The sequence below is a fragment of the Fukomys damarensis genome, unplaced genomic scaffold (assembly GCF_012274545.1).
Source record: "Fukomys damarensis isolate Sample0158 unplaced genomic scaffold, DMR_v1.0_HiC HiC_scaffold_10, whole genome shotgun sequence".
NCBI lineage: Eukaryota > Metazoa > Chordata > Mammalia > Rodentia > Bathyergidae > Fukomys > Fukomys damarensis.
In genome coordinates, this window is record NW_022900922.1 from 8,171,875 (window position 1) to 8,192,894 (window position 21,020).

At 36.3% G+C, this 21,020-nt stretch overlaps 1 protein-coding gene across 2 annotated transcripts in view; it reads left to right on the forward strand.

Annotated features, from left to right (window-relative positions):
- Larp4b (La ribonucleoprotein 4B) overlaps positions 1-21,020 on the forward strand; it is a 56,810-nt gene that overhangs the window by 11,407 nt on the left and 24,383 nt on the right. For both annotated transcript variants that reach the window (XM_010615735.3, XM_010615737.1), the window contains 5 exons: positions 845-992; positions 1,111-1,251; positions 12,232-12,310; positions 13,966-14,102; positions 20,121-20,224. In XM_010615735.3, the coding sequence (XP_010614037.1) occupies positions 845-992; positions 1,111-1,251; positions 12,232-12,310; positions 13,966-14,102; positions 20,121-20,224 (609 nt within the window). The remainder of the gene's footprint in view (positions 1-844; positions 993-1,110; positions 1,252-12,231; positions 12,311-13,965; positions 14,103-20,120; positions 20,225-21,020) is intronic.

A 21,020-nucleotide genomic window follows, 5' to 3' on the forward strand; every position in this document is an offset into this window, starting at 1 on the left:
ACCCCCCCTTTCCCCTAGGGAGAGCCTGTTCCAGAGCTCTAGACCAGCAGCATTGGGATCACCTGCAGATTCCCCTGTGGTAGGACAGGGAAATTGTATTTGGAAGAAGCTCCTGAGATGCTATTGAAGCTCTCTAAGAATGAGAATAAGTAGTTTTATTGAAAATGGAAGATGTGTTATCATCTTAGTAGATGCTTTAGCTTTTGTGCAGTAGCTGATAGACCTTTGTTCTTAGGAGGAACTTTCATCTTTAACACCTTTGACTATATATTTGAAGGTTTATCTTTAAAATTTTATCCATCTATATTCAAATATATGAATCTATAAATTGTGATTTATATTAGGTAGTATGGGAAATAACTGATTTTTATAGTTACACAATCCACGAGACCCTGAACTTCATGAAGGTAGGGACTGTGCCAGTCATTTGCAGCTTGTGTTTAGGAAAAATTTAAGAATCTAACAGTGACTTAGATGGAATTTTGACCATATCTACTTTTGGTTATTTTTTGAAAACAGTTTCATCCCCAAAAGTATGTATAAATAGATAGGCTCAAACCTTTTAGCCTAAGTTATTGTAATGTAAATGTATTTTTAGCCTGAGTGGTAGTGCATCCTGTAATCCCAACATTTGGAAGACTAAGGCGGGAGAATCACAAGTTTGAGTCCAACCTGGGCAACTTAGACCCTTTCTCAAAATTAAAAAATAGCTCAGTGGTAAAGTGCCCTTAGAGTCAATCTGTAATACTACAAGGAAAAAGCATTTTTTAAACGTTGTGTTTATAATTAAAATTGTACTTAGTTGAAATTTGGATGCAAATAATATATCAATTTTTTCTCCTAGGTACCAACAACTAAGGTTTCAGAGCTTAACCCTAATGCAAAAGTATGGGAGACTCATATGTTACATTTAGAAGCAGGTAATGCAGCTGTTGGTGTGAGTGCCACATGGGAAGAGGCCCCTGGCTCTCAAGCAGACTGCAGCCCACAGGGTGAGTTGTGGACCTAGCCAGTTAAAGATTTCAGTAAATACAAGTGTAAACTTTTTTTTTTTTTTTTAAGGGAAAATTACTCTAACGTTGCCTTTTGGGCATAAAATTGCAATTATAGGATTGGATGCCAATGGCGATGGTGACAGAAGTCAAGAGAATGCAGCATTCCCAGATGTACAGGAGTCAGACCAGACAGACATGAACACCCTGGCTCTGGACCACTCCGAATACGAATCGCTGCCTGAGAATAATGAAACAGGTAAAGCTGTTTTTATTGAGTTCATTTTCATAGAGTACGGACTTTTAAAATTTTTTGGTTTATTAACTATTTGTCTTAAGCAATGTACCTTTCACTGCCTCCTTTAACTCTCCTTTAAAATCAGTCTCGGGCCGGGGATTTGGCTCAATGGTTCTGCTTACCTGCCTTGCAAGTACAAGGGCCTGAGTTCGATCCCCTACCCAAAGTAAGTAAATAAACAAAGTCAGTCTCACCTGGGTGCAGAGAGGCGGCCCTGGTGGGGAAAACATCATGGAGAATATAAGACCTGAGTAGCTTCTGAGACTAATAACATTTAATTAGGAAAAACAGAAGATTGGTTATGTGGTGAAAAGCAGAGTTGAAGCATTAATGTTGAAGTTCAGAGGAGGAACATTAATGTTGGAGTTAAGAGTAAAACAAGTTGGACTGAGGGAAGGGTACGAAGGGGAATGTGGGAGATGAGGGCAGTTGAGGCTACGTATAGAATCTCAGAGGTCAGGGGGATCTGAACCCCATTCTCAATTGTTCACAGGGTGAGTGGCATCAAGAAAAGAAGATATTTGGGGAGATAAATAATGCAAAAGTGTGAGGGAAGAAAACTTAAGAGTGAGTAAGACAGGAAACTATTATTCTTGTGTAGATTCTTGGCATGGAGTAGTGGCCATAAAAACAGAAAGAAATAAAGTACGTAGGGAGAGAAAATTTTCAGATTTAGTTTTACAAAACAGTATCCCAAATATTATTGGAAATGTAATTTTAAAAGCAAACCTGTTGGATAAAGTTTTAATAATTGTCACAATCATGTAATGGTCATATTGGTTTAGGCCAAGTCCTGTCCCCTTACCCAACCTCCTTTGCTGTGGCCTTTGGAAATATGAGGAAACATTTGGTCATCATAATGACTGGGGAATACGGTTGGCAGGAGTAAGGATGCCTGACTCCCAAGGTATGAAGCACAGTCCTGCACAGTGACTTCATTGCCTTAAACTCGCAAAATAGGGCAAAGTAAAAAATTGTCGTATAAGTGAAGAAACAAATGTAAGTGTTCTGTAGCATCATTCAGGTTTTTAAAAAACTTTAGTGGATTTTACTGCTTTAAATAATTATTTAGTCAAATGAATCAAACAAGAATTTATAAAGGAATAAAAAATACCAACCATGTTGCTATCCAGCAGATGTAAATTGGACATCTTGAATTTCTTGAAGATGAATTACCATTCAGTTATTTTCCTGAGTGTAAATGAGAAAGTACCAGTATGTAACAATTTAATTATATTAATTTCTCCTTGTTAACCCTGCACTAATTACCTGAAAATGAAAAAACATTTGGGATAAATGGAAGTTATTGAAGTTGATTGGGCTTTTTGATAACAAAAGAAAGAATTGCTAATCATATAAAACATCTTTCGGAATAAAATAAAAAGTCATATATCAAAAGGGTAGGAATCCTCATGATAGAAAATAAAAGAGACTAAAAATAATTAAATTTCAGGCTATATTTAAATGATCCAAATCTTGTACTGGGGGCAGAAACTATGCAAAACATAGAAAATAGATAACTTTATCAAAAATGAAGTTATAACATGTTTTGAAAGTGCCTTAGAAAGTTTACATTAAAAAGACGTCCTTGTGAAAAGGGCATTTAAAACTATTGGGGGGGGCAAGAATTAATTCCCATTTGGGGGCTAGGATATAGGCCAATGTAGAAACGTTTATAGGTAATGGGAAACTGATTATTCACCTCCAGTTTTGTTTCTGCCTTCCTCTAAAGGACCTGTTATTTGGTGAATCCCAACAGACCAAAGCGGCAGACTACACTGGCATTAATAGTAGTTGGGTGGTACAAATTAAGTGGGAGAAATAACTCCTAAATTGGCTAATAGGAAATGAGCTAAGAATGCCTGTCAAGTTTTGTTTTCAAGTCACTCTGGTGATTCTACCTAAAAATACACTTGAGCCAGAGATAGTAAGATGAATGAGAAAACATACCTCACTTTCTGTTGTTGCACTCTTTACCAACAAATGCTGTTCTGAATGCGAGATACTTATTAAGCACTTATGTGTTTTATATTAAGTATTTGCCTGTCTTCATTGTTGTATTGCTAGGCACTGTATAAGACTTGTTGAATGTACCTATATGGTTACAGCATTATTACCCCAAGTACATAGCTCTCATTAGAGTTCATGTTTGTGTTGTACATTTCAAGAGATGTAAATGCCATGTATCCATGTTATGTATCCCATGAGTAACTTCACTGCCAAAAAGTGCTCCATCCTGTCCCTTTTTATCCCTTTCTGCCCACTGCTGCTGGCATTCACTGTGGCACCACACCACTGTACCACTATAATGGCAGCTGCCCTCATTGTTTTGCCCTTTCCCAGAATATCATAGAGTTGGAATCATATAATATGTAGCTTTTTTAATTGGCTTCTTTCACTTAGTAATATATATTTATGGTTCCTCCATGTTTTCACGTGGCTCATTTCATTTTAGAGCTGTATCGTTCTGTTGTCTGGTAATCCATAGTTTATCCATTCACCTGCAAAGGGACATGTAGGTTGTTTCTAAGTTTGGGCAGTTATGAATAAATCTGTTATAATCTTCAGTTTGCAGATTTTTATGTAGATACAGAACTTCAACTCCTTCAGGTAAATACCAAGGACTGTGATTGCTGTATCACATGTTAAAAAGTTGGTGCTGCTTTTCTAAGAAATCACCAAACTGTCTTTCAGAGTGTCTGTACCAGTTCTTGTGTCATGTATTTTGATACTCTGTTGTTTGATACTCTTTGAAGCACTGTTAGGTTTTTCTGGAGAATTAACCCCATTTAACATTATAGGATCATTAAGTAACTTTTCCTTTTAAGTCTGCTCTATCTGAAACAAATAAAACTCCTACTTTCATCAGTATTAGCATCACATATCTTCCTTGAGCCATTTACCTTTTTTTTTAAGTAGTGGTAAAGTATGTACAACATAAAATTCACCGTCTTAACCATTTTTTTACTGTGTGAATATACGTGGACACATGCATACACTAGGAATCAAACCCAGGGCTCTGTGCATGCTAAAAATGTGTTTTGCCACTGAACTACCTACTCTCAGTCCCTTGGCCATTTATAATTGCTCAGTGGCATTAAATACATTTATACTGCTATGTAACTATTACCTACATTTATCCCCATTACTGTTTTCAGTTTATAAAACTGAAATCTGTGCCCATTAAAAATAACTTCCAACAGCCCTCGCATTCACTCTTCTATATTCTCTCTGAATTTGATTATTCTAGGAACCCTATATAAGTGGATTCACCGCTTTGTATTCATCTATCTGGAGTTGCTTCCACCTCTTAGATGTTGTGAATTATGCTGCTATGTTTGGATAGCTAATCTCTTTGAGACCTTGGTTTCAATTTATTTTGTATTCAGGAATGAAATTTGTGAATTACATGATAATTCTGCTTGTTTGTTTGAAGTACTAGGGATGAAATACAGGCCTTGCATGTGATAGGCAAGTGCTCTACCACTGAATTACAATCTCCAGTCCTTTTTATTTTGAAACAGGGTCTTGCTAAGTTGTCCAGTTGGGCCTCAGACCTGAGTTCCTCCTGCTTCAGCTTCCCAAGTAGCTAGGGTTACAGGACTTTAACCACCGCATGCACTTGTTTAATTTTTTGATAACTCATCATACTATTTGCCACAGAGGCTATATATCATTTTAAATTCCTATCAACAGTATATAAAGTTCCTGGTTTCATTAAATTCTTGCCAGTTGTTATTTTTGTATTTTTGTTTTTTTGTTGGTGAATTTTAGGAGTTCTCGATATGTTCTAGATAGTAGTCCCTTATCAGATGTATGACTTACAAATACCTTTTCCCACTCTGTGGGCTGCCTCTTCCTCTGTTGGTAGTGGCTTTTAATACACAAAAAATTCGTGTGTGTGTGTGTGTGTATGTGTGTGTGTGTGTGTGTGGTACAGGGATCAAACTCAGGACCGGCGTGGTCTCAGGACTGAGCTAAATCCCCAGCCCCCCCAAATTCCAGTTTTTATAAAGTACAGTTTATCTATTTCTTCTTTGTTTTCTCAGCATTTGGTGTCATATCCAAGATACGATTGTTGAATTCTGTATTCCTAAGCCTTTGCTTTATGTCTTCATCTAAGAGTTTTGTAGTCCAATTCTTCAATTCAAATCTTTGGTGCATTTTGAGTTAAATTTTTTCCCCATTAAGTTTATTGGCACATTTAAAGCAAACAGTACAGTTACATTTGTCATTGGGATCTTGTACCTTTACATGGATGTCTTACTTTTTCTTATTTTTTTCCCCATATCCCCTCCTCTCTTCACTTAAGTTTTTTTATATGACATTAGGTAAGCAAATTCATTCTTCTGTATGTGAACACCACATTTTCCTAGCACTATTTTTGTAAAGTAATGTCCTTTCCCCATTGAATGATCTCTCTTTCTCTCTCTCTTTTTTTTTTTTTTTTTTTTTTTTTTTGGTGCTGGGTATTGAACTCAGGTCCTTGCACTTGCAAGGCAGGTAGCGGAACCACTGAGCTAAATCCCTGGCCCAATTTTTAAAAAATATATCTTTGTGTTTTTTTTGACCATTGAATGATCTTGATATCATTGTCAAAAATCGTTTGGCCATATACAAGAGACTCTTTCATCCATTGTGTTTTTGTATCTATCTTTATGCCAGTGGTACACTGACAAAGGTGCAAAGCAATTGAAAAAGGAGTCTTCTCAGCAAATGGTGCCAAAATATTTGTTCATTTATATGCAAGAAATGAAAACATCTTTGAACTATATCTCACATCATATACATAAATTAACATGGAATACAGACCTAAAAAATATAAAAGCTAAAACAGTAAAGCTTACACAAGAAAACATTTCTTATGTACAGCACTATAAGGAAGACCTGTTCTTTTAAAAGAAAAAAATTGAACTAAGTATAATTTTTTTTAATTTCTGCTTTTTAAGAGATACGGTTAGGGCCCGGGGATTTAGCGCAGTGGTTTTGCTGCCCTGCCTTCGCAAGTGCAAGGTCCTGAGTTTGATTCCTGGTACCAGTCAAACAATCAATCAATATACAGTTAGGGGCCAGGGATTTAGCTCAGTGGTACCGCTGTCTGCCTCCCAAGTGCAAGGTCCTCAGTTTGATCCCTGTATCCCCCCCCCAAAAAAATACAGTTAGGGAAAAGAAATGAAAAAGATAGTGTATATATTTATGCATGTAGCATGGGACAGTGTATTTGTAATCACATATCTGATAAGGGCTTAATTCCAAAGCATATAAACTGACAAAATTCAATAAAACACCCCAAAATAAAATATGCAAGTAGACACAACACCAAAGATACATGCATATGCAAGGATACTTGAACTTTTGAACTTCTAGCTCAGTACAGAAGGAGCTTTGAGAAAAAAGAAGGAGCTTGGAAGACACCATTCTCTCCTAACAAATAACAAAGCAAAAAACCTGAAAAACTGACAACTCTTCATAGAAGAGGAGAGAGATCATAGGGTAAACTCACAAAATTGAAGAGGCAGGTGATCATAGAGAATCACAGCTTACTGAGCAGAAGCCTCTGTAGTAACCAGAGTCAGGGTGGGAAAACCTGACCTGTAATTGACAAATTGCTAGAGGTTCAGGGTAGACAAGGCTAATAGTTAAAAACTGCACAGGGGCCTGGTTATAGGGTGGAGTCCCTTAATTTTGTGAATTTTACTCTAGGATCTCAACCAGGTCCTCACAGCTGCTATCTGGAAACAATCTTATGCTTCTGGCAAGAAAGAAAGGAAAGGAGCCATTTTGGAAACATGCCAAAGCATTCTGTGTCTTAACATCTGCCTCCAGGAGCACTATACTTCACATCTAGTTTTTCCTATTAACATCCTACATTACTATATTTGTCACAAATACTGAAACAGTAGTAATACGTTCATCTCATCTTGTTTCTGTTCCAGCATACACTCTAGGATACTACTCATAGTTAGTCATTGTATCCTTGGGCTCCTCTGAGACCTATTCTTGTTTTTGATAATTTTGACAGTTTTGAGGACTACTGGTCAAGTATTTTGTGTAGGGTACTTTTCTGTTGGTGTTTTTCTTGTGATGTTTGTGTTATGAAGTAGAAAAGGCCACAGAGTTAAAGTGATATTTTTATGACATCGTATGGGTACATACCATCAAAGGAACTTAACCATTGGTGATGTTGGCCTGACACTCCACTGAAGTAGTTTAGGTTTCTCAACTTGCTCTCAATTTGCTCTTTTTTTTTTTTTTAATTTTTTTGAGGTAGGGTCTCACTGTGTAATTGAGACTGACCTGGAACTCACTGTGTAGCCCAGGCCGGTCTCGAACTCACAGCAATTCTCCTACCTCAGCCTCCCGAGTGCTAGGATTACAGGTGTGAGCTACCATGTCTGGCTCAATTTGCTATTTATTTTCTCTCCCTTTCCATATTTTACTAATGGGAGGGAAGTTATTTTGCAGTGCCACACACAAGGAATATGGATTTATGGTTCCCTTCCATCAGGGCAGGTAATCTATATAAATTACTTGAAATTCTTGCGCATGAGAGATTCGTCTCTTCTCTTTGTTTTTATGTTTCATTTGGTTTTTTTGAAGTTGATCTGTTTCCATACAGATGATACATGACTTAATGTAAATAAGAGTTGTGAGAACTGTGAACCTAATGGCCTCTTTCTAATTTGGGAGCTATGCAGTCACAGCCCCCAAATAAATGGTTGAAAATTTATTAAGTACGGACTCAAGAATACTTAATCCAGCACTGTTACATTTTGTTGCTCAAGTTCCTGCTTTGGCCATTCAGAGTGCTTTTACTTGGCTTCATTTGGTGTGCCCCATTAAGTGTAAAGAGTTCATAAATGAATTAATGTAGGGCTTATTCTTCTTGTTTTGTTGGCTTTTTTTCTTCCCAGAATGAAGAATTTCCGAGGCCTGGTTCTTTTTATTGGAGAATGATGTTAGAATCTACCATCTGAATAGTGAAGTGTGTTCCCCACTTTTTGCCCATTTATTCTTGCCATTTTTTCCTCTATTCTTCCTTTCCTTTGGATTAATCACTTGTCTTTTACTTTGGTTTGTTGTTTGACTGGCTTTCTATTATGTTCATACACTTTTTCTTCCTGTTAACAGTCTCTCTTCAAATGATTGTATGCTGCTTCATATAGTGCACAAAAGGGCTGGGGATTTAGCTCAGTGGTTCCGCTGCCAGACTTGCAAGTGCGAGGACCCAAGTTTGATCTCCGGTACCCCCCACCACCAAAAAATCCAGCATATCGAGCACAAAAACAGTCCAGGCCTTGATACTTTTGTCATCATGCGTTTTACAGTTACATTTATTATAAACTCAGGGGCCGGAGACTTGGCTCAGTGGTTCCGTTGCCTGACTTGCAAGCACAAGGTCCCGATTTCGATCCCTGGTACCACTGGGGGGAAAAAAAAGCATATTATAAACCCATACTATCTTATTTCATTTTTGTCAGTTTTCTTTTTAAGAAGTGTAAATTACACTAAGAAAAAAAGCTTATTAATAGTAGAACACTCTGTGGTGTTGCCTGAATTAGGAAGAGAAAGGTGAAGATGACAACTGCAGCTGAAGTCAAGAAGAATGAAGCCCATAAATTAAATCTTGCAGGAAATTGGGGGAAGAAAGGAGGTTACCTGCACATTAGGAAGGAATCACAAGAGAAAGGGATACTCAACAAGAAGGGAGCACTGTGAGGAAGTGACGTTGTCAGGCATCTGTGCAGAAGACACAGAAAGATAGGGAAGGGAGAGCAGAGCACTGATCTGGGATGTTCAGCTTATGTGGCAGCCCGGTTACACTACTACCATTAGTGGAACAAACAGTTCAAACCTGACATGGACACCTACAAGAGACAAAGAAAAACATATGGAGATGAATTTTTCTTGCACCATCCAACAATATTCTTCACGGGACCTGTGTGCCTTCCACGGATGACAAGTGGTCATCGATCTGGAAAAACAAGTTGAGCAACCATATAAATGTAGCTGAAGAGGTTCTTATAATTATGACGCAGGCATCCACTACATTAATGAAAGGAGTGCCAAATGCAACAAAAGCTGGAAGGTTCTATGGGAAATCTGTGGCCAAAATTAAATAGAATTTGGAAGGAGGAACAACTGTTTAATCCCTTTAGCATCTATTTTTTAGAAGCTTGAGAATAAAGTGAAAATTTCTGCTAGCAAATTAAACTTCTCTTCAAAATGTTATCAATAAACCAGAACTTAGTATTTGCCTTCTACTCAGCATTTCAAATAAATGCTTTTTCTAAAATATTTAAAATAATATTTGAAAAGGGAAAACCTTTTAAGCCACACATTCACCATTTTAGGGGAGTTTTATTCTTGTATAATGCTTTTTTTTCCCTCTCCTCTTGGTGGGTTGAGGACTTTGTTATAGAACCTGTTAAATTTACATTGTATTGGTAGAAGTCCTGTAGCTTATTGACCCTCTGTTCATATTTTTTATGCTCATTTTTCTGTTGTATTTTGCAAGGTTTCTGTTTATTTTTATTTTTTTTAAATTTTTGGTACTAGAGATTGAACTTGGGACCTTGCACTTGCAAGGCAGCAGAACCACTGAACTAAATCCCCAACAAGTCTGTTTATATCTTTTAATTCATGAGTCTTCTATGGTATTTGCTTTTAATTTCATCAGTTTTACTATCCGATGTCATCTCCAGAAGTTCTGTTGCATCTGGGACTCACCTTGAGGTAGTTGTTTGGGGGCCGTTTTAGGATTACCACTCATATTCATGTTGTTCTGGGATCCATGGCCTTCATTGCCTGATATCTCATGTGTAGAAAACTAGTTTTATTTATTTTTTATTTTTTCTTGTTAGTGTCTTAAAAGGAAAAAAGAAGTCTAGTCCTTGTCATTCCATCTTCCTTGAGGCAGATGATCTTACTAATACCCCCCAGTCCAACAACCTGTCTCTCAAGGAAGTCCTTCTTACTTTGTCACCATCTTTGTTCCTATGTCTGCTTTTTTCTGTTCAGTCACGAACTTCTTGCCCTGTTGGATTGTTTTGCATCATTCTATCACATCTGCTTATCTTGAGTGAAACTAGCATTGACAACCCACCGTCCCCTAGCAGAATGCTTCAAAAATAATTTTCTGTGTTGGCTGTTCCCTTGTCCTTGCCTTCTGGTTGGTCCCTCTTGAGTCTAGTCCAGGCAGAAAGTTGTTCTTACAGCTCCAAAATTACATTTTTCATGCTCTTAATTGATTCTGGTGATTATCATTTCCTACTTGGCTCTCCTAGTGTCATTTTATACTTGGTGATTCTTTCATCTGGAAGATACTTTATTCTCTTCGTTCCCAAATTCATGTTCTTCAAGTAGTCCATGGAGATTACTGGCTGCATCTCTGTCCCTAAGCTTTCTGCTTCCTTCCAGATGAAGGTTGACGTGCAATGGGGCTAGGTCCTGGGCCTTGTTTTTTTTTTTTTGCGAGACTTTTGGTTTCACTTCCTCCAGTACCTTGAGTCCCAAATGATGGATATGGCCTTAATTGTCATACTAGCTTCCTAACTGTTCTACTGTTTACATTTTGTGTGTTCACAAGTCCATTTGTACCATGGAACCAAAGAGGTCTTCCCAAAATGTCAGTCTTGCGTTGCTTTTTCTATTGCATTTAGATTAAAATTGTAGTGTCCTCTCTGATCTGATTGTCGTACACGGCACTCTGTGACCTCATTTCTTAATATGTTCCTTGCTCCTCAGTTCTGCCAGCATTCATACTGTCTCTTTACTGTGTTCTCAGTACCTGCCACAGCCCTGTTTAGAACTCACTTTTCATGCCTTCCCCATCAGATCAGATAGTACTTCCTGTCCAGAACAGCATCATGCTGTTCTAGTCTCTTATCCTCATTTGTTTTCTTTTGCAGTAGTGTCTATGTCATCCTGTCTTATGTAGCCAATTATTTATCTATTGTCTGCCTCTCCCACTGGAATGTTGACTTCATGAGAGCAGAGGCTTTGCATTTTTAGGTTCAATTCATAGTTCATATGGTTTCCCAGCATGTGAGAAGTACTTAGAAAATATTTGTTGTTTATGGAGGGGCGAGTAGAATGTGATTTTAAATGGACTAAGGAAAAGCCTGTGGATGAAGGGATGACAGATTGTGTTTTCAGTCTCAATTATATGATTTTATTTATTTTGTTTTTGGTTGTTTTAGCAATTTTCTTTATGCTGGTGAGGGCAGACTTTATTAAAGCCCGTCATGTAATGCTGACATAAATGTTTTATCACTGTTTGTTCTAAATATCTGCACTTGCCTGCCTTTTCATGGTGTTTGACTTTTGAATGTGTGTGTGTTTGATTTTTAAAATACAAGTGTCTCTTATTAGCCTGGCATATAATCATGCCAGGCTAATTCATATGATACTGTAGTTAGTATTCTCTAAGGACTCAGTAACAAAAGTTTCTCACTTGTCACTTTGACTAACTAGAAATCTAAAGGCAAATCTAAGGCCCTAGTGTAAAAATTAACTAGCCCTTAATGGCCTGCTTGTTTAAGATCACCAACCTTAGTGTTTTGCCTGTATTTATCTTTTCCTTGCTTTGATCTTCTCCTTTACCTTTTATTATTATTTAGTATCTGTGTTTGTATAGGTTACCTGAAAATCCTTTTTGAAGTGGGGCAAGGCATTAACTAATATCAGACCTGTTACTTTGTGATTAAAAAAAAAAAAAAAAACTTTGTTAATGAAACTTAAACTATGTTGTTTTGTTTTAGGGGGAAGACTTTTAACATGATTTTCATTTTGTAGTTAGGTAAAATAGCATTTTTCTCATTTTCTGTTGATATATGCAAGTATGTTAATACATGTATTAAAAAATTAGTATTACCATCCTGAATTATCTGCTTGGTAAATTTTAAGCTATTTTTCCTGAGTTGATTATTACTTTTTTAGGAGGAAATGAATCTCAACCAGAAAGCCAGGAAGACCCCCGGGAAGTACTTAAAAAAACATTGGAATTCTGTTTATCTAGGTAAGGCTGGTACTATTTTTTCTAGTACCTGATAGCTGTGGTGTTATGCACTGCATTAGTTAGTCTCTACAAATGTGATTTTACATAGAAACTTGTATGTATATTAACTATATATGCACATGTATTAATCAGCTATCTAGAATATTGAGTACCTTTTTTGCATGTTAGAGGCTGATCACAACCTCAAATCAGTGGTCCCTAGAATTAGGTCCACCAGTTTATCTTAGTGATCATTATCTGGATTATTGTTCTTAGACCACCACCACCCAATTTCACTGAACCAGTCTCTGAGACAGAGCCTTAGTTGATATGGCAAAACTGGAATACAACATTGGGCTAAATGTAACTTTATTTGAGTCTTAACCTCACAGAGGTATCTGATGAAGGTCCCACTCTCAAAGAAAGTGGGGCTGCATGAAGTTGAGATGGAGTGTGCTAGCCCTTCCTTCTGTATTTCCATGTTGTCTCACATTAGGAACACTGAGTATATCACACAGTGACATAATAAAAAACAAGAGATGTGACTTGGTGGTAGAGTGATTGCCTAGCATGTGTGATGCCTGGATTTGGTCCCTAGCACAGCACAGCGAGCTTGTGCACACATGCGTGCACACACACTGTGAAAACAAAAGATCCTTTGGCAAAAGTTGAAAAATTGGGCTTCCTCCTACTCACACAACCAATGTAGCCCTTGTGTGGCCAGGATCATTCACATATAAGTGATGGCCAGCTGAAATGTGGGGCAGAACAGTATTACCTTCTACACATCAATCACTTTGAACACTGAGATTATCATTACCCTTCTTTCCAAGAAGAGATCCCTTAAAATTCATTATTGAATTTTAGCATGAGATGGTTTTGTGAGGGCCATTTTCATTATATCACGTTATCTTTTTCTTTAGAATTCACAGGAAACAGGTGTCTTTGACCAGAATACTGAGAAGTAGCCCATCTTGCCCCGTACTGCTAATTATTTGTGGCTTGCCTTTTGTTCCTGTGGATAAAGTTACTGACCTGTTTCCTTCTTTTTAATTTTGACTGCCAGGAAGCCAGAGCCAAATTTACCTTTCTCTGGCAAGTGTTCCATACTTTGCAGCAGACATTTTGAGTACTGACCTTATTCTGGCCTTTTCAAATTTTTATCTTTCTTACTCAGCTGGATTTCCTTATTTTAAAAAACGTCTCGGTTTTTAATAAACTTCTTAAAGATGAGCTATATCTGCATCGTGGAGGGAATTATTTGCTTATTCATTTTTTGTTTGTTTTTGTTGTTGTTGTTGCTGTTTGTTTTTGTGTTTTGTTTTGTTTTATAGATAGGATCTCTCAGTGTAGCTCCTGAACTTACTATGTAGTCTAATCTGGCCTGAAACTTGCAGTGATCCTCCTGCTTCAGCCTCTCAAGTTATGGGATTACAGGCGTGTACCAACAAGCTTTGCTGCTTATTAGTTTTGATTGCATAAAGTGCAGTATACTTTTATTTTTTGCTCTTTTTACTTCTAGAGTTTTTGAAAAAAATTATCTTAAGGCAGAGAGAGCGAGTAATAGATGGGGCTTGGGCTCAGATCAAACGCCAGTGCTATACCATGTCAAGGTATCTCTTATGAAACATTGCGTATATTCAAGTTCTTTTAAAGAAATTGTATTCTTTCAACAGGGAGAATCTTGCGAGTGACATGTATCTTATATCACAGATGGATAGTGATCAGTATGTGCCAATTACAACTGTAGCTAACCTTGACCATATCAAGAAACTCAGTACTGATGTGGATTTGATTGTTGAAGTGCTAAGATGTAAGTAAATGACAATTTAAAATGAATAATACTTGTCTTTACACTGTTCGTCTTATCAGTGTGAGTCTTTCTGTAGCCATCAAGCAGTACTTGGCCTACTGCATCTTCCACAGACAGCCATTAATTCCTTTCTGACCATAATGGGAGCACTGATTAAATCCATAATGAAACTTTGAAAAGATTGTAGGTCATTTGAAGGAGAAAAGAAATGCTTAAAGGATTTATTCAAAAGAAAAAGATATTTTATAGACAGCTACTGTTTTATTCATGAGACAATAAAAGCATTATTTATGGTTAAAGTACATATAAATTAGCATTTTTGCTGCCCAGGGAGTTTCTTTCAAATTTCAACTTCCTGTATAAGTTTTGATGAAATATTGCATTTTCCTTAAAAGGATTTTTGTAAATGAAGTTGTTACTTTGAAATTTGGCAACATCAAACGAATGTTTAAATGTTACAACAGAGACCTGCAGGAATTTCAGGAAATGTAGTGAAAGTGTTACCTATCATTTCATCATTTTAGTTTATGTCTTTATATCCTTTGCTTGTCCTACCTTTCTGTTCTTTTTTTATTTTTAAGAAGAAAAAACAGCTTTGCTTAGGTATAATTGGCATCAAGCGCACATAGCTGACATGCACAGTTGGTAAGTATTGACGTAAGGATGTACATTGGTGAGATCACTCACCATCACCACAGGAAGTTAACAGTACCTCCATCACTCCCAGAGTTCTCCTGGCCCTTGTAATGTTTCCTGCCCAGAGGCTTCATTGCTTGTTCCTTCTATTAAACATGTGCTTTATTGGATTTGTTTTCAATTATCACAAATTTACATTTTATATTGGGCTGCAAATTCCAGATGAAATTATTTTTATAGTTTCCCTCCTGAGGATTGATGCGTGCTGCAGTTTTGATGGTTATCCTTCACAAGGAACACAGTATGAATTGTGCTAGCCCTTTCCACTGCTCCCTTGAAAGATGAGACACTGCATGCCTGAATGAAAATCTCATTTCTCTGACTACTGTGCTTTTTGTTAGTTACACTTGTGTAGAGGTGTTCTACATTGTCCCTGTCCCTATGCACTGATGACACAGTCAGTGCTATATTTTTCCTCTTGTGGATCTGATTTAACACTAATAGAAGAAAATGAACCTCTTACTTTAGAACTTAGTTGGATTTTCTAGCCAGAAGTAAAGTTACTTTCTATTTTTCTGTTTTTAGACAAAAAGTGAAGAAACTGGTAAATGGCAAACATAATTACTATTTAACTATGAATTCTGAACATTGTACCATATCCCAAGGTGATGTTTTATTTTCCAGTGTCAATATTTAGAACAGAAACCTACTTTTTCTATCAGTCGAATTTGGTTTCATCTGACTCACTTAACAATGCCCCCGAGTTGTACCTATCTATATTTTACTCTATTAGAAGCGTTCTTGATTATTCTTAGGAGTTCTAGATTTAGTTATTCCTTTAGCCACTCCTTACAAACTTTACTGCCCCACTGTAGATATTTTCACAGTTGATTCTTGCTAGTCAAAGGCTACTCATGCAGTCTGTGCGAATGCTTCCTTGCTCTGTATACTTGCTAACGGGAATCAGTTTATGTGTGGGTCACTCATCCATATTTCCCTGAAAATATGACCTAATCAGAAAATTATCAGCCTGGAAAATTAGAGATAAAAATGCCAGCCTATCCTTATCTTCCTGCCATCGCTGTTCTCTTGCTCAGTAGAGCTCCAGTTGCTGTACATATTCACCAGCACTTAGAACGCAGTCGTTTTAAATTTAATGTCCCGTCCTGTCCTTTTACTTGAAAGGCAGGCGATGGCGCCACTGAGCTAAATCCCCAGCCCTGAATTTAGATTTTCTAGTAAATGTTTAACAGTATATTGTGATTTTAATTTGTTTCATTAAATGGCTGCTTTGCTTCTTTCTGAAGTGTCTCTTCAAATAGCCCCCCACATACATTTTTTCGTTTGTTTACTTGACAAATGAGGTTGTTGTTTTTTATTTTTTAAAAAGTATCTTATTTTTCAGAGCAGTTTTAGGTTCATAGCAAGATGAAGAGGAAGGTATTCCTGTAACTATCCATATTCCCTACCACAGTGGTCCATTTTTTAGAATTGGCAAACCCATGTCAACATATCATTATCATCTGACATTCATTTACATTAGGATTTCGGTGCTTTTTGAGTTTCTTTTGTTTTATTTTTGGCAATACTAGGGTTTGAACCCAGTACTCCCTTGCTGAGCTGCATCCTCGTCTCTTTTTGAGATAGGACCTGGCATTCCTCAAACTTGTGATCTGCCTGCCTCAGCCCCCCAAGTAGCTAGCTGAAATTATAAACGTGCCACTGGGTCCAAATAGGGTTCACTGTTATAGTTTTACATTTTGTGGGTTTGAGCAAATGTATAAACATGTATCTACCATTATGATATTTTATAGACAAATTTCATCACTTTAAAAAATCTTTGTACTGCCTGTTGGTTTTTTTCCCCAATCCCTGGCAGTTATTAACCTTGCTATTATCTCCATAGTTTTTACCTTTTCCAGAATATCATAGAGTTGGAATTATACGATATGTGTAGCCTTTTCATATTGCCTTCTTTGCCTTTGTAATATGGATTTTAGTTTCCTTGTTTCTTTTTAGTGCTGAATAATATTCCATTGTCTGATGTACACATTTTATTTATCCAAGAATCTTGATTGATTCCACATTTGGCAATTATGAATATAGAGCTGCTGTGAACATTTGTGTATAGATTATATTTATGTTTGCAACTCATTTAGGTAAATACCAAGGACTGATCACTATATCATATGGTAAAACTGTGTTTTGCTTTTAAGAACTCACCAAAATTGCGCTTCCCTGATAACAGGTAGAACATGTTTGCACGTGATTATTTGCCATCTGTACATCATCTTTGATGAAATGTCTTTTCAGTTGTTTTGTCCATTTTTTAATCAGGTTGTTCATTTTCTTATTGTTGACATGTAGAATCTTTCTTTAACAGTACTGCATCTGATGTGTCTTCTCAAAACTTTACTCCCATTCTATGCCTTGACAATGTACTTTTTTGACATTGTCTTTCATGTCTAATTTCAGTGAAGTTTTAAATTTCAGTCAAATCCAACCTATCAATTTTTTGTTGCATGGATTATGTCTTTGGTGTCACATCTAAAAGAATCATTGTGAGCCCCCAAGTTATCTAGATTTCTCCTGTGTTCTATGAATTGTAGTTTTCATTTTACATTTAGGTCTGTTGTCATTTTTGGTATTTTGAATTAATTTTTATGAAAAGTTTGGGGTCTGTGTTTAAATTTTTTTTTTTTTGCATGTAGTTGTCCAGTTGTTATTGTTCAAACATGTATGTATTTAAAGATATGTGATTTACAAATATGTATTCTTCCAGGGGCCCGGGATTTAGCTCAGTGGTGCTGCCACCTGCCTTGCAAGCGTGGACCCGAGTTTGATCCCCGGTACCCCCCCAAAATATATATTCTTCCATACTATGGCTTATTTTGTTGATCTAAGTGTCTTTTGAGGAGCAGAAGTGCGAATTTTTTTAGTAGGCCTTGCTCAGTAGTCTTTATCCTCTAGAAAAAAGTTACAGGCTTGTATCTATGATGTATTTTATTATATCTGTTCAAATACTATTTATTGAAATAATGCTTCTCCACTGCTTTCATGCCTTTGTCACAATCTTTTGGCCATACATGTGTGGGTTTATCTTTGGACTATGTGTTGTTTCATTGTCTGTTTTGATGCTAATACCACAGTGTCTTGATTACTATAATTATATAGTACGTCTTAAAGTAGGTAAACAGAATTTCCAGCTTTGTTTCGGCCCTTGTTTGCTTGTTTTGGTACTGGGGATCAAACTCAGGTGCTTGAGCTTGCAAGGCAGGCGGCGGAACTGCTGAGCTAAATCCCTGGCCCCATCTTATAAATGTTTTGTACTTCTATATGAATTTTTAAATTGGCATTATTATTTTCAAAAGGGTTTATTGGTACTTTTTGGGGATTATGTGACTCTGTAAATCTGCTTGAGTAAAATAGATGTGTTACTAATAGTGAATTTCCCAGTCTACTTATTTAGGTCTTTTAAAATGTTTCTAGCAGTGTTTTGTGGTTTTCATTATATAGGTTTTTCATACTTTTTATCAGATTTATAACTAAATACTTTATATTTTTATGCTCTTATACATTATTTTTTATTCAATTTCTAGTTGTTTGGTGCACATAAGTTGATTCTCCAGTATTTTGTATACCAGACACTAATAAACTCAACAAATTCTAGTTTTTTGTGAAAATGATATTAGATTTCCGCATTGGCAAGCTCATTTTTTGTGAATTCTTGTTTATACACAATCTAGGTGCGTTTCATTCCTTTTTCTTACCTCATTGCACTGAACAGAATCTCTAGTGTAATGTTGAATGGAAGTAGGGAGAATACACATTCTTGCTTTGTTCTCGATCATGGAGGGAATCATTTTCCATCATTAAAACGTGATGCTATCTGTAGATTATTTTTATAATTGACACTTACCTAGTCGACGCTCCCCATGTTCTCTGACTGCTGAAAATTTTTATCAGAAATGAAAGTTGGGTTTTGACAGATGTAGGTATGTATGTATATATTTATTTTTACATCTAGGAGATGATCGTATACTTTTTAAATTTTTTTTTTCATTCATTAATGAATAAATCCTTACTGAGGTAAATTCCATTTGTGATTTCAGTACGTGGTTATATGTTGGTTTCACTTTGCCAAAATTTGGTGAAGAGTTTCTGCATGAGTGTTAGTGAGGAATATTGGTCTGTAGTTTCTTTTGTAATGTCTTTGTTTAGTTTGGGTATAAGAGAATTGCTGGCTTCTTAGTGCTTGGAACTAATTTTCTGGGGTAGTTCTGTGGAATTGGTGTTCTTTTTACTTAAATGTTTCGTCATTTCCTCCAGTGAAACCGTATAGGCCTTGAATTATTTTTTAAGACAATATTCCTCTCCTCCCAACTCAGCATATTGGGGATGAAACCTTCACACTGAGCTACATTCCTATTTTATGATGCTAAGTCTCTAAATTGCCTATGTTTAACTTAAGTTTTAGATACCTTGCCTCAGCCTTCCAGAGTACTGGGATTTTAGATATGCACTACCATACCAGCTGTGGCAAGATTTTTAACTACAAATTCCATTTCTCTTGTAGATATAGATCTGTTACCTTTTTCTTCTAGCTTGAACTTTGGTATTTTGTGTCTTTTAAGGAATGTTTCTGTTTTATGTGAGTTGTCAAAGTGTAATTATAGTGTTATTAACCTATAAAAATTGGTAAGACCTACAGTGATTTTTACCACTTCCATTCCTGATACTGGTGATTTGTTCTGTTATGGTGATGTATACCAGAGAGCCTTGCTCATAATCAGAACATACTGTAGTTTGAATCTACATGTGACATAAATCCATAGAAGTCACATCAGAATGCAAACTTTACACAGAAGGGCCCAAAGAGATTGGTGAAATTAGGTCTGATTTAGGACTGTTTTTACTGTGGCATTTGCATGCTCATCAGCACCCTTATGCAGAATGTGCTCTAAAGTTATATAATACATTATCATTAGGGAGAACTGGGTAAGGGGTGCATAGCACCTCTGAATGAGTCTTAGACTATTTCAAAATAAAATGTTGTAATACAAATTATTGTACTTGTAGAAAGGAGAAAGCCTTTAACCCTGTATTTTAATCTATTATTTGAACTGATTAGAATCTCATTTCATAGTTATATATCTTGTAGCTCTTGTAGGACTACTTTTTAAATTTCCATTTTCCTCAGTTTTGAAAACCTTTACACACAAGATTAGTTTAAAACTTTTTGATAGTTTTGTGTTAGACTACCAGAATTACTGATAATTTGCCATTGTGTACAAGTTTCTTCAGTTTGATTAATAATGTTACACGCTCCATTGGAATATCATGTTTTAATATTTGTGTTTTATCATTTCTTTTTCATTATAGCTTTACCTTTAGTCCAAGTGGATGAAAAGGGAGAAAAAGTAAGGCCAAATCAAAATCGTTGCATAGTAATATTGCGTGAAATATCTGAATCTACCCCTGTGGAAGTAAGTAACTTCTCTTACGGGTACTTGGACATTTTCTTGAGAGTTTTTTGTTGGTTTGGGATGCTTTTTCTTTGTTCCTTTTTTTTTTTTTTTTTTTTTTTAATATCTGTGTTTTTGGAGAGTTTACTTAACCTTAAGTTTTCTCAGGATTTGCACATATTGATAGTGAGTATCAGACCCTTTGGTTTCAAGACTCTGTTACCCTCATTTTATTTTTGTGGCGCTAGAGATTGAACCCAGGACCTTTGCAGTGAGCCACATCCCCAACCCCACACCCTTCCTTTTTTATTTTGAGACAAGGTCTCACAAAGTGTCCCAGTTTGGACTTGAACTTGGCAGTCCTCCTGGTTTAATCTCCCATACGGGCCAGTATTACATTTGTACGCCACTACACCCAGTCTCATTTACATACTTTAAGTATTTAGAAACTAAAAATAAGAAAAACTTTAAATGTTTATTCATTAAGAAATAATATTGAACTCCAAAATTCAGATAAAGAGCATTTTATGATAAATAACTTTTCAGAACAAACATTTTATGACAAGATGACCTTTTATGATGAAATTCCTGAGCATAATTGTAATTGCTACTGGATCCACACTACCATGGCTACTCTTATGCTTGCTACCACCATAAATGCAAATGTCTTCTGAAAGAAGGCACAGTCACCTTTTTTGTGATTATGGGGTTTAGGGATCATCCTTAGAAAACCAATAATTTGGATCAGTAATTTTAGAGAACCATAGTATTTGATTGTTTTTTGTTGTTGTTTTTTTTTTTTTTTTTGGTACCGGGG